At 32.0% G+C, this 14,170-nt stretch overlaps 1 protein-coding gene across 24 annotated transcripts in view; it reads right to left on the bottom strand.

Annotated features, from left to right (window-relative positions):
• The window catches only part of Robo2 (roundabout guidance receptor 2), a 1,713,446-nt gene that overhangs the window by 107,202 nt on the left and 1,592,074 nt on the right, over nt 1-14,170 (bottom strand). For all 24 annotated transcript variants that reach the window (XM_074072902.1, XM_074072901.1, XM_074072897.1 and 21 more), the window contains 2 exons: nt 4,929-5,053; nt 767-938 (listed from right to left, as the gene is read on the bottom strand). In XM_074072902.1, coding sequence (XP_073929003.1) covers nt 767-938; nt 4,929-5,053 — 297 coding nt within the window. The remainder of the gene's footprint in view (nt 1-766; nt 939-4,928; nt 5,054-14,170) is intronic.

Raw genomic sequence — 14,170 nt, 5'->3', positions numbered from 1 at the left:
CTCAGAAACCAGCACGAAGGGGAAAAAAATAACAAATTCAGAAAAGCTCATAAATATAAAACAAAAATAAAGAAATTTTAATTTAAGATATCAAATAAGAGGGAACAAATTCATGCTCAGAGGCACATGAAATATCTAAGTCCCCTAGGTATAAATTGTGACAAATAAACTTGGGGAAAAATTAGATCCTTTTCAACTTTCACTATGAACGTATAAGTACCTCAATTAAGTTTCAAAGTACATATATGCAGGTAAAAAAACAAAATTTCTGCATTTGTCAATACTTCAGAAGGTATTTAATTAATTAACTTAGTGAATGTATAATTCACTAAGGGATGTCATAATGTGATTATCTAACTTAAAACTCATCTGTCTCACTGATAATGTTAAAGATGATATCTTCTACTCCTCTAGTAAAATGAAATTATTAAGGTTCATTGGAAGCAGTCATTTCAGCATAAGATTAAATAAAAATACAAAAATTACATTTGTAAACACAGTGAGTGTACTGCCATTTCTTTAAAATGATGCATCACCATATTTTGAAATTAAAAATAGCTGCTTTTGATGTTCTTTGGGGAGAAAACATATGGTATTAAATCAAGGAGAAATAGAAACCATTAAAAATGCTACTTTCCTGGAGTCAAATATAGGAGATAAGAATTAACCTAAATGATTTAATAAATCAAAAATTTTCATGTGGTTAATGTGTATCTTGAAATAAAAATCATTATTGTCATGAGAAAAATCGAACAAAATTTCGTACCATCAGTAACCTCCAGTTGAGCTTTTGCTAAAATGCTTCCTGCCACAGTTAAGGCCTGGCAGATATAGTAACCCGCATCTGAACGCTGAATGTTGGTGATTGTGAGGTCTCCAGTTGGCGACACTGAGCATCTACTGTTGGGCTGCTGGGGTTGGTTTGGAAAAAGTAGGTTCTGTGGAAACAAATACAGTCTCTTCAATAATTTTTCCCACTAAAAGGAAAATTATGTTTACAACAACTATTTCAATTACAGGAATATGGTTGGAAAAAGAAAATGTATAGACTTAAAAATATACTGTAATGAAATGTATGGTAATGAAAGGATGATATACCACACGGTGGGTTTGACTGGGGAAATTTTTCCAAATCATGGTGTTTTAGTTAAAAAAAATCATCTGTAGTTTTTAAAACACTGTATCTTTTAAAAAATTTAAATTTTGATTAGCATGTAATATTCACATGTTCTTATGGGGTACAGCATAATATTTCAACATATATACACAGCATGTACTGATAAAATCAGGGTAATTGAAATTTATTTATCTGAACCACTTACTCCCTGACTTTGTGCTAATTACTTAATATCTTTGAATCGTGGTCTCCCTGTTTATAAAAAAGGACAGAAAAATGATCACATCACTTATCATTTAAGATATTTGTGAGGCTCTATACTGTAACAATAACTATGTATGTGTTTTATAAACTGCACGGTAACAAAGAACAAAAAATATAATTGCTGTTGAACACTTTGAATATTATTAGAGCAACTGAATTTGTCCTAAAGATGTTCAAAAATGTGAGCTCAAGAACGACACAGAGAAAGACAAATCTTCTAAAGTTTCTGCAACTCAGAACAGGTATGAACAAATGCTATATCTTGGCATGCTACCTCAAACAATTTCATAGCATCACTTTCTTTTTAAAAATAAATTTTAATTTGTTATTCATCTCATTAAAGCCTTTAATATATCTTATACAGCATAATCACAAAATTTTAAAGTTCTTAAATAATGTCAGTAACATTAATCTGGATGACCTATATTGCTTTATTGTTCCTCAGTTAAGAAAAACATTTGGGTATAATAAATCATATTGAGGTATGTTTCCAAGTTGGATTATAAATATGGACATATCAATTTTTATGTTGTATTTACTTACAAAAAAGAACATTATTACCACCCTCTGGGATCTGTTTCTCGATATAGTAATTAATTTTCCAGGTTTGTAATTAAACAGTTTCAATAAGTTGCAATCAGGAGGTAATAACATTCAATTAAAGGCACAAGACACATTTTCACCTTAAAATGTTTTTACCCTTGAAGTAATACCAATGGAAGAGGATAAAATAAGGTATTAACACTTTTCAATTACACTAAATGACTTTAATCCTGCAAATGATGTCCTACTTTAATTAGAAGCTCTTCTCTTTATTGCAACATGGTGGATGTCCACTTTATTAGATTCAAGTGTGATACCATAAGCCCACTTTACATAAACATTGCCATGTTACTAAACTCATTCTAAAAGGAGCGATGTTTGGTAGTGTGTCAGGAATATAATTTCAAAATGCTATTTCCCTCCTTTAAAATTTGCATTTATTATATAAGGCTATGCATTTTCATAAATATGAACGATTGTTTAAGAATAAGCTAAATCTCCTTTGAAATCCTAATATATTACAGAAATAAACCATCTAAAAGCGAAGAGTCTAAATTTTACAGTCACTTTAAAATGATACAATAATTCAAAGTATGCACTTTCCTCCAATTAGCCATTAGAATACTAATTTACATAGCACTAATGTATCAGATGGGATAATTCTCTCCGGGATCTCTTCCACTATAGTATAGTATTAGTCCACCTTCTAAATGATTCTCTGACATGGAAATTACATTTGATTGAGTTTAACTTATCATCTTTATTTCCTGCTTATATGACATAGGTAAAAGGAAATGGATTAGAAGAAAAACCAGGAACTCTACAGAGCTTTTCTTGCCTTGAAGTGCCAGGATATCCTATCAGTATTAATTAGCATTATCAGCATACATTGAGGAATATGGACCATTAAGTCCAGACTCCTAGCTGTTTCTACTGATAGATAGTCACAGATCACCATACAAATTGGACACGAGAAACAATAAGACAAATTTATTTTTCCTAACATTCCAATTCATGATTTGAAAATTTACTATTAGCTCAAACACTTCTCTTTTGTCCTCAATTATTTCTCTCTCTCTCTCTCTCTCTCTCTCTCTCTCTCTCTCTCTCTGATAGTTAGGAGATCAGTGAAGAAAACAAAACTAGACAAAAGATTATAAATAAATCATTGTACCTAAACAGAATTTTCATGCAACCTTTAGTGGTACTATATTTGGAATTCTATTTCAGTTTGTCATATAATAGCAAAATGAATGCTTAAATGCTTTTGACAATTATTTTTTCAAAACCATTGAAAATAATGGTAAATACTGTATATTTATTGGATGAAAGGACCAATACACATTTTCTCGCATCCAATTTGGAGGTATTTTAGGAGACATAATTTACACATGAGATAGTCTTATCATATAGATAAATCTTACCATATTTATGACAAGATATATTTCACTCAAAAGATTAATTTGAAGTGTAAAACTGCAATAATTAAATTGCATTACATAATTATATATACTATCAGTGACAAGGCAATATTTTTCATGACCATATAAGGAACTTTTACATATAAACCAATTTATTTGTGTAATCTTCATAAACCATGAGAAATAAAATGTACATACACGGAGTTTAGATTAAAAAGAGTATCTTCAGTAAGGTTAAAGAACATTACAAGGATTATGCAATTAAAAGGGAGGAAAATGGCTTTGAGTGCTCTCCTTTTCAGTATGTGAGTGTGTGTTTAACTATTTCATGTTCCTTTACACTCACTTTAATGTTTGGGATCATTTCATCAGAAAGAAAATTTTAAGTAAATAGTCCAGGAACTATAAATAAAAATCTAAAAGTTATTAAATGATAACAGATTTGAAAGTAAAGATCTGAAATAATTCTGAGGTGGGATAAAGCAAGAACCATCACTTTAACTTATTTACTCATCATTGCCTTTATATTCCATAAGTTAGAGGGAAAATGAGTCTGACAAGGAGAATTGAGGAAAGTAATAAAGACCATCCATCCATCCAGACTGAGTCACTAAAGTGCTTGATTAAGGATGGTATAGGACTTGAACCTACAGCAGTTACAGAGGATGGCTGAGCAGAACTTCCTAAAGTCTCTCTAACCAGATGGACATATGTGGGTTCCGATTAACAGGTCCTCTTAATGTAATTTAAAATATTTCCCATCTCTTGCAAGATTTGCAAAATTTCTAATAGTTTCCATTTTTTCTCCAAGAAATTCTTGCAAAATGTTGTCTAATATCAGAAAATGCTGAGATACAGCACCAGTAAGTCTCTAGCATTTGTCCAAATTTGGAGCAAGTTTTACATGACAATATTAATGCAGCAATTGGCTTTTTGAAGAGACTTTGAGAAACCATCCTGGACAGAAAGAGGACACCAAAAACAAGGCAGTTGGTTCCTTCTTGTACATAATGTATTATTTCCTGTCTAATCCTTATATAAAGAAATCTAGATGGGACAATGGAAGAGTACATTTCTTCTATCTTAAATAGAAACATATTTAAATTAATGATGTTTTAAACATCACTTTTATTGTTCATCTAAGACAGTAAATTGAAATTAGATTTAGGCTAATTAATAATGGAAATATTTTTTTGACCAATACCACTCTGTTAGGGACTGTTCTAAGTAATTTATATGTCTAATTTGCTTAATCATACCATGTAACTCTATGCATGAAATCAATAATACTTTTACTTTTGGAGATTCTAAATAACTACAGAGATTTGGGTCAAATTTTTAAAGTAACTTCTTACACTGCTTTATTTCTGTTCTATGACACATAATTTTAAAAATTAACACTGGAAGATAAAGAGTGTAGTACTACAGCATTTGACTCATACTTACTTTAGAATCATCTGTCTCCTTCTTTGAAATAAAATAATTTCAACATTGATAGCAATACATGCAAGGCAAGTTTTAAGGAGCACCAGAAACAGGGAAAGTTCAAAAATGTCAGAAAAGCAGTCAAGCTTCATACTCACCTGGCTGCCTTCTTTCTGCCAAAAAACAGCTGGCTGTGGGTTTCCTTTAGTTTCACAGGGAAATGTCACTGTTCGACCTTGAGCAACAATCTGATCTCTTGGCCTAACCACAAACTGTGGAGGAGCTATAATTTAAAAGGAAAGAAATTGTGTAAATATCAGCTGTTGACAAAAGAAAAAGATATCAGAGAAGATCTGGTAATAAGCGGATTGCTTAGTGCCAGAGGGAGGCTACAGTTTTGTACTTACTTTTATGCCCTTCTCAAAACACTAAGAAAAAGTGGAAAAAGCATTCTACCAAATGTGAGGAAAGAAGTAAAGTTATTAGCAGACATTTTTAAATGTTGTATATTATAATCCTTGTCTTATGTTCTTGCATAGGAAAATAGATTTCTTATGACTCTAATGTTTTTAAGGGAAAAAATGCGGTTTGCCAATTTGGTTCTGCTTTTTGAACAAAGCCAGAAAAGAATCACTCCCTTACATTTACATAACTATCCCCTTCTTCTGAAATCAATATTTTGATAGACATAAATTTTCTTATAATATTTGTAAGACATTGTATGAGGCACTGGGATACCAGAAGGCATGAGAGATGATTCCTATTATCTAAGTGCTTTTATTATTTTAGAATTGAAGAGTTGAAGGGTTAAAGACAAGAAGTATTTAAGAAATGGAAATTACATACAATGGAAACTAACAATATGAATAAATGTATTACAATAGTTTGGTCAATTTGATTAATCTTATGTTAAGAGATAAGCAATAGTCAGACAATTTCTATGCTCCACCCTCACTGGTCACTAAAGATAGAAATGAGAAGTATTGACAGTCATCAAGGTGATCAGTCTAATGGAAAAGTAAAAACTGTGATGACAATGACAACAATAAAAGTGAAAAAACCTGAGTATTGTAATAGAGGTACTCTCAAAGTACCTAAAGGAGCACTTAAGTTACAATAAATATTGTAAATGTGATAAGACTTCAGGAAACAGGGCTCTTTTTGTGTTGTGGTAGCCATGAAAAGGTCTGTGTAGAAAATGGACATTACTAGAGCAGCTTTTGGGTAGGTGGACTAAGGAACACATCAAACAAGTTGTGAGCAAAGAAGAAGCAAGGGAGAACACATTGGCATAACAATGTCTAATTTGGAAAGAATGGAGGGTCTAAGTAATATAAGCATCATGGTAACAAAGGCAGAATTAAGAAGACATCCAAGGGATATTATTCTCTTTCTAAGCTTCAGAATAATAGATGCAATGCAAACTATTTGGAAGCATTAAGCCTCTAACGAACATAGTATGGGTGGAGTGAGGGGTATTTGGTCAATAAAGTAAGGAGTCTAGTTGGAAGACTAGTAGAATGATGAGGTAATTATAATGAGACCAACACATGAGAAAAATCTAATGGAAAATAAAAGAAAGGGATGGGGAAACAATCCTAAGAGACTTCAGATTTACAATGGGGCTTAGTGACAAAAAAGGGAAAAATAGGAGGCAGTATGACATGAAGCTTTCACGATGACATCTTCTTCATACCCAAACCCACTTCTGTTGAAAGGAAAACACCAGTTTATCCCATGACTCCTCTAATCATCTGTTTCCAATTTAACTAGCTGCTTATGCTAGAAAAGTAAGAGCAAGAAAAGTTTAAATCAACTTTAATTTGTACATGGCAATAACCCTAAAATTTGAACTCCAAAATTTCTAACAATATGCTATGTTAAATAAAGGCCTTCACTTGGAATTCTTTCAGTCTTCTGAATATATAAGTACAGATACAAGAACGGAGTAAATGTAAGATAGCCCCAAACTTAACACAAGTTATATATTCTAACAAAGAAAAAAATGCTATCAAGAGAAACCAGCAGTATTTTTCTCAAAAAAAATCAGTGTAATTTATATTGACTTATTTCGTTGGCATTCTATTATATTGTCTCTTAATTCAACATATCTAACATATACTTCAGGGACAGAAAGGATAAATCTAGTAAGTAAAATCTTTTTCTATAACTATAGATAACAGAAGACTCATTCCAACACTATGGAGAATCCAGATTTATGGATCTATTTGAACAGAGTGTGCTTTATGTTGGATTGCATTTTCAGGAGATTACATGCTTCTTACAATCTTCTAGTTATTACCACACAATTCTACTGAATCAGTAAATACATGGATTTTTGTTACATGTTTTCTGATAAGAATGATAGCTTAAATAAATATTATGCAATCGCATTAGGAAAAACTCTTAAGACACATCAATGTCCATTTTTCAGTAGAGATGTAAAACTATCAGGTGTTTGTACCAAAACTAATTAAGTCTGGTTTCTATCAACTATAATATGGGATTTATTTTTCCTAAAAAAATTATATAGGTAATAAAATATTTGAGAACAAGTATGTAGTTCCTCTGCTATCTTATGAATGAAAAGTAATAGTGCCGACAAGACACTAGCTTTGTGAGAAGTAATTTAGATTGTGTTTCACCATCAAGAATTAAAAAAGCATTCAATTCAGTAAAAATCAGTTATTGAACATTCTTTAATAAAGGTCACAAATTCAGCTTATTAGTTCATTTACATTGTTTTGGGTGGGAACTAATTTAAATTTAATTGCTTTCAGTGGGACTGTAAAGAGTCCTCCTTCATATCATGTTTTTAAATGTAATAACTGAGAATATGCAAGACAGTAAACAATTGAAAGCAATGAAAACATATAGTTTTAAGCATAACAGTCTCTATCATCTACTTATTTTAGTAAAATTACTATCGGTACTTTAAATGTACCTACAGCCTTCCTTGAATATGATTTTCAAACTTTTCAAAATGTTTTTAGATGAGTGACTTTGCAAAATGCTATTGAAATCTGCATCCTTCATTTTATCACAGATATTCAAATATATTCCCCCAAATAAGGACTGAAAATTGACCATCCCTATATATCCAGTAATCTGAGAAAATATTGTTCACTCAAATGTATTAATTGACCTCAAATTTTCAGACATTCTGCTTGGTACAGGGTGTGAGAAACCATATTAAAAAATGCCTCTTGTCCTATGGCAGATACCTCTAAGTAAATATATAAATAAACGAACATTACAGAATATATTTTTTGTAATAGTAGAAAAATGCAGAGAGCACTGAGGGAAATGGAATAAAATAGAACCAAATTAGACATGTGGTAAGGAAAGAAGAGAGATGCCAGAAGATGTCTACATTTGATCAGTGTCTTAAAGCTCTATTAAGAGTTCACTAGAGGAATAGGTCAATTGAAACAGAAATAAGCAGCCTAAAACAGGGATCTGTGAGATTGGAATTGCTAGAGTAGGATAAAGAATGTTGAGACTAAAAGGAATCTCTGGTTACAGAGCTGATACAGATTGGGTCTGATAGTTTATGCTAAAGGAGTTTAAATTTTTATCCTAAAAGTTTTTTATTTACCTTTTATTCATATGTGCATACAATGTTTGGAATTTCTCCCCCCTTTGCCCCACCCCCTCTGTTTCTCCTCCCCCCCCCCCCCCCGGCCCCGCCTCCTCCGTCTCCCCTCTTACCCCCTTGCTTCCAGGCAGAAACTGTTTTGATATCTGTTCAAAGACGTTTTTTTTGTAAGAGACATAATCAGATCTGTGCTTTGTAAGGACTACTCTGAAAGCACTGTAGATTAAGACTGGAAAGGCAAAGGGCTAGGAAACCTTAGTAATCTGGGACAGAAAATCAAATTGAAGATCATAATTTATAGTAGCACCTAAAGGAAAGCATTTCATCACAACTCTTAAGTGACAAAGAAATTCTGCAATATCATAGCATAATATATATCACTGATGATATAATCCAAAATGTCCAGGAAGTCACAATTCCTTGAACTTTTATTCAGTCCTAAATTTTTAATGATCACTAACAAAAAATCTATCAGCATTTATGTTGTTAATCCTAAAAATACTCTAAAAATATCTCTTCATGTGATGTATGCTTATATTGTACTTTCATTCTAAGTTACTACAAATATTCTGTTATTCTAATGCATCCAATAGCTTCTTATCACCAAAACCTAAAGCTCATGGATTTCAATGGAATTGGAATTATTCTTTCATTTCTAAAATTTAAGAAAAAAGAGAAACTAAAAATTTTGAAGCATTTAACAAAGTAAAAAGTTAAATAGAATTTCAGTCTCTGAAAATGCCTTTCCTATTGTCACTTGAAGCCAAGCCAACAAAACAAATTGCAGCAATCACTTTTACTTTTGTAGACTCTCATTCCCTCCCTAAGATCTATATTGCAATCTTCTACTAAGGAAGATCAGCTAAAGGAATTTATTTTGGGGATTTTAAAATGAAAAATTGCATCAATAATTCTTGTGATAACACTCCACAGTTTCAGTATTTCTGCCAGGTGGCAATGAAAATGGCTTAAAAAGACAGCACTTGGCTGATGACACCAATGGGAAGGAGTTGACAGAGGTATCATTTTATAAATACGGCACAATAGCACAAAGTGTATAGCTATACCTAAAATGGATTTCATACAATGCCTCTTTTCAAATAGAAAAAACACAATTAGGTTCTCAAGATGACAATTAAAAAGTCACATTTTAAACTCAATGTGAATTAAAGAGATTGAGTTATAAACTCTGGATAAATATTCTAGTTATGACAATGGCAATTTGCCTATATGTTTGGAAGACAAAAAAGTATAAAATGCATATTTATACCCTCTCTAAAACCTGAAAACATTAGACAACTTTCATATAACTCTGATGTAATAGCCTACTTGCTTAATCTGTCAAGTGATTATACCTTGTTGTTTCAGCTGCAAGAAGAAATGATAGGGAACAGAGGGGCACAATTCAGTGTTTAATCAACACTTACAAGTTATAAAACAGTATCTTTATAAGAAAGTACATTGTGTGATTTTCACAGAAGTAGACCCAAATATAAAAAGGTCAATTAAGATTAGTGGTCTGGGACAGTTCACTTGAAACTGTGTTTTGAGAATTTAAATACAATGCACAGTAAATTAGATTTGATTTCTGCTAAATTATGCTTTGATACTGCATTCAACTCAAGCTGGCTTCAATCAAAGTCACACTACAGCTCCGTTATGCTAATGCATGCTGGTGAGCGTGAGTGGGTGACATGGAAATCAGATGGCTGAACATGAGTAGGAAGCATAGGCCATGCACGAGGTGGGCTTTGAGATGAGGGGAAGGGGGACCTTAAAGGTTAATCACATCATGTTAAAGTTGTTTCTACAGGAAAATATGACTTCTTATGGCAGACATTAGCATGGAGATAGTCATGAAGCTGTTAGGTACATTACTATGGGATACAGTGTGGTTACAGACACATTCAGCTGCTGTCTTTCTTTGGGTATAATTTCATGCCTGAATGAATAAACTTTTCATTCTGTATTAAACATTTTGAACTTACTGACAAACAAAGAGAAAACATTTTTTGCTATTTAATATATTTTGCTTATTAAACGATGATGTTTTCTGTAAGAATATTTAAAAAACAATTTCCTTTAGCTTAAGCTAACAATTTGCTTAGTCATGATCTCTTTAATGCAGTGACAAAAATTAACATTAATTGAGTGTTTACTAAGTGCCAGGGAATATGTTAAACCATCCGCAGGCATTATTTCGTTCAAAAATTTAGATGTCTTATGTATTAACCACTAGCATTGTGATGTAAGACCAATGAACTCAACCTTAGGAAGGGCACAGAGGCTTCTTAAGAGACTGGAGGACAGGTTTTGGCTCATTCCAAAGCCACAGTTGGACGTATTAAACACCAGTGCTGTTAGTTTAATTTTGGTCCCTTCAAATCATGATTTTATTAACTGAGAATTTGTCATGTGTAATATCAAACAGAAGAGTAGGAATTTTAGGCTAGAATTTCAAATATAGTACATTTTAAAAATCATGATATATTTTTCTTGAATAACTGCTTTTATTATTATTATTATTATTATTATTATTTTATTTTGGTGGGATTGGAGTTCAAATTCAAGGCTTCACACTTGCAAAACAGGTGCTCTACCACTTGTTCTACTAGTAAATTTTGCTCTGGGTATTTTAGATATGGGAACGATTTGCCCAGACTGGCCTAGAACCACAATCCTCCTGATCTCAGTTGTTAACATTATAGGCATGAACTACTGGCACCAAGCCGAATAATTGCTTTCATTATTAAAGTAGCATAAAAACCCATAATCTTGTTCTGTCTTCATTACTTATTCGTACAACCTTTCTTCAGTATACTTTCTTCAATTCACTGTTGATTTTAAAACCTACAGTGCTTTTCATTACACAGCAATGAAAATCTACAAGGCTTATCATTAAAGTGCTTTCAAATTATTTCCTCCATGTAGCACTCTGGCTCCCATAAATTGGCCCAAGACTTTATCATCCTGACACTCATTTGCTCATTTGTCCCCAAACCGGCTTCAGAATTTCAGGAGGCCAATCTACTTTCAATCACTCGCATATGTAGTTGGTTGTTCACATGCTTAACACATCCTGCTATCTATTATCCTTTGGTCAATCTGGCTCATAATGATTAAGACACGAGCACACTCTGACCTTGCACTTGCCTTGTCTTCTTTCCAATTCAAGGTACTTGTCTTTGCTTGCATTGCTTTAGTTCTCTATTTTTCCCTGTCTATGTGTCTTGCTTCCTTAGTTCAGAAGTAAATGCATAATAGTATGGAGTTCTGTCTATCATTTTGCATTGAAATGTTATTTATTTGGCTTAGAAATGGCTCAAGTTATGAATTTTAAATTAATTCCTTGGCATATAAGTATTTAAAAATTGACCTATGTAAATGCCAATTTATTTTCAACTTATTATACTTGAAACATCAAACACATTCCTACCCATGAAAATGTTTGCAATAATTTGGAGTAAGGGAAGTCAATGAAAACATGTAGTTTGAAAATGAAATTCCTAGCCAATTCTAATATGGTCTTTTATAGAGAGTGCCCCTACACCAAAGTGAAAATTTATGACCCAAAGACATGAGAAACATGTCATTGTCACAAAAACAAAAATTTGTAGATATTTTGTAGCAATCAGACCTAGAAAGTCCTGCAAAAAAGAATTAGTTAATTTATATCCCCACTAATAAGATACATGTTACAATACATTATAGACCAGAAATAAGAGATGACTGTTTATTCAACTGATAAATGAATTGCAATTGATAAGTGATTGCTTCTTCAACTTACTTAATTGTATTTAATTTTTACTATTTAACTTTTAACTTGATTTAAAAGTAATTTCTGTTAATATTGGAATCGCATACATGTCATAAAATATATGACTGAGACATATTAACACATAATTCATTTCAGAGGAAGCAATGCATTTGCAATGGAAAATATAAATTAGGGATATAGGAATTAAAATTATCATGATTATAAAGCCCATTTATTCACATTTTATTCATTTGTTACTATTTTCAAATAATATAAATTATGAAAGTGCTATATTACTTACATTACCAATTAATGATTTTTCTTACTGAGTCCATGGTAATAACTCTTCTTGATGTGTAATAAATTTCTTTACCAGCCACTAATTATAGCTAATATTAAAGAATTCTATTCATAATAAAATACCAATATTAGTACCTTTACCTTCAACAATAACACATTGTTGTCAAAATGAAAAGCAGAAAATACTGAATGGTTTACTGCTTTCATAAATGTGAAAAAGTGGATTAAATGGTCAATATCAAAGAGAATGGAATGATGACAATGAATTAGAGTCCTTCAATTTGTCATCTGTTTAGATTTTTTATTTTAATCTCTACTAGAGGTCTTACATATACATACAAATTGCATTCAGTCCTTGTATGAGTAAAGAAATGTTGCTGTTAGATGGCTAGAATTTCAAATCACACTTAGGAAATTAATGATTGTGAGAAGATCAGTTTTGGATAGTTCATATAATATCTGAAACCCCCAAAATCATTCTCAATAATCAAAATCTAGTGACTAAAATAGGCAGTAAATTTTCATGTTACTATTTAGTGTGACCATAAAATAATAGAAAAGGGCTTCTAAGTTGACACATAGAGCACCTGTAAAAACAATTCCAAGAAGAATGTAAAGGACAGAGGAAAAGAGGAGAATTAGATTTGTTTCTCTAGACTAAGTAAGTAAGAAAAGAAGGGTGAGATGTTGTTCCTCCCAGAGGGAAAAACACAAGCATTATGCTAGAATTTCCCACACAGCACCACTCCCCACCCCCCACACATGCCTTGCCACCATTGCCAATCTAGGTCATTTGGTTCCCTTATTATACTGAGAAACTGAAGGATTATGTTAGTGGGAACATGTAGTTTTCCATATAAATAGTCTCTAGTGGCGCTAGAAAATCTTCTTTAATCCCACAATGGTATTACATATTTGTACACTATAATAAATATAATAGTTAACTCACAATTAATTTAAAAATATTTTTAAACTGTATTATGCTTCAGATTGCTAAACAGACCTACTCTCAATTGCAGGTAAGTTTGGGAAATCATGTAACTATAGGAAATCATTCTATGTTTCAACATGTAACTTTTATAGAACTTTGGAATTATACAAAAGTTAGTAATTTAAAACTTCTTGGAAAAGTGAACATTTTGAACAAATTCTCATTTAAATCTCATTTTTCCATTGATCTGTCCATTACCAATAGATAGCTTTACTTTTCAACTTGCCTGCCTGATTAAAATGCAAGGAATAAAATAATGAAATTTTGCTTTCTTTAGGGGAAATACAATCAACTTGAAATTTAATGCGACATTATACATGTTATTGCTAAAGAAATTATCTCATTTTGAACAGCAAAAAAGGAGAATAATTTAAAGAGTGGTGAAAAAAATATGTCTTCAAGCTCTTAAACTTTTAAATTGGGAAAGCCAGACTCTTCACACATGGAGTAAAAGGAGTTGTACATGTGGGAGTTAAGAAGGAAAAAGTATAGGTTAAAAATGGCTCGGCAAGTAAATGGTGAGACAAGGCATCCATTTTTCAGTCACTTAACCTGTCAACTTGCCTGAACTGTCATGTCAGCACTCCAGCTAAACCAAGAAGGCTGATCACATCCCATTATCTCATTTTTTAGAGAAAGACTGCATGAAAATGCCAATCAGAAAAAGAAAAAGAAAAAAATCTTGCAACCAAGGAACAAATGTACTGATGCTGAGGGCTGCTTAGTTAACAGAATTTTAATATGCAACTGCAAT

Source organism: Castor canadensis, chromosome 5, assembly GCF_047511655.1.
Source record: "Castor canadensis chromosome 5, mCasCan1.hap1v2, whole genome shotgun sequence".
Classification (NCBI taxonomy): Eukaryota; Metazoa; Chordata; class Mammalia; order Rodentia; family Castoridae; genus Castor; species Castor canadensis.
Note: the sequence above shows the minus strand (reverse complement) of the source record. Positions and strands in the feature narration are given on the sequence as shown.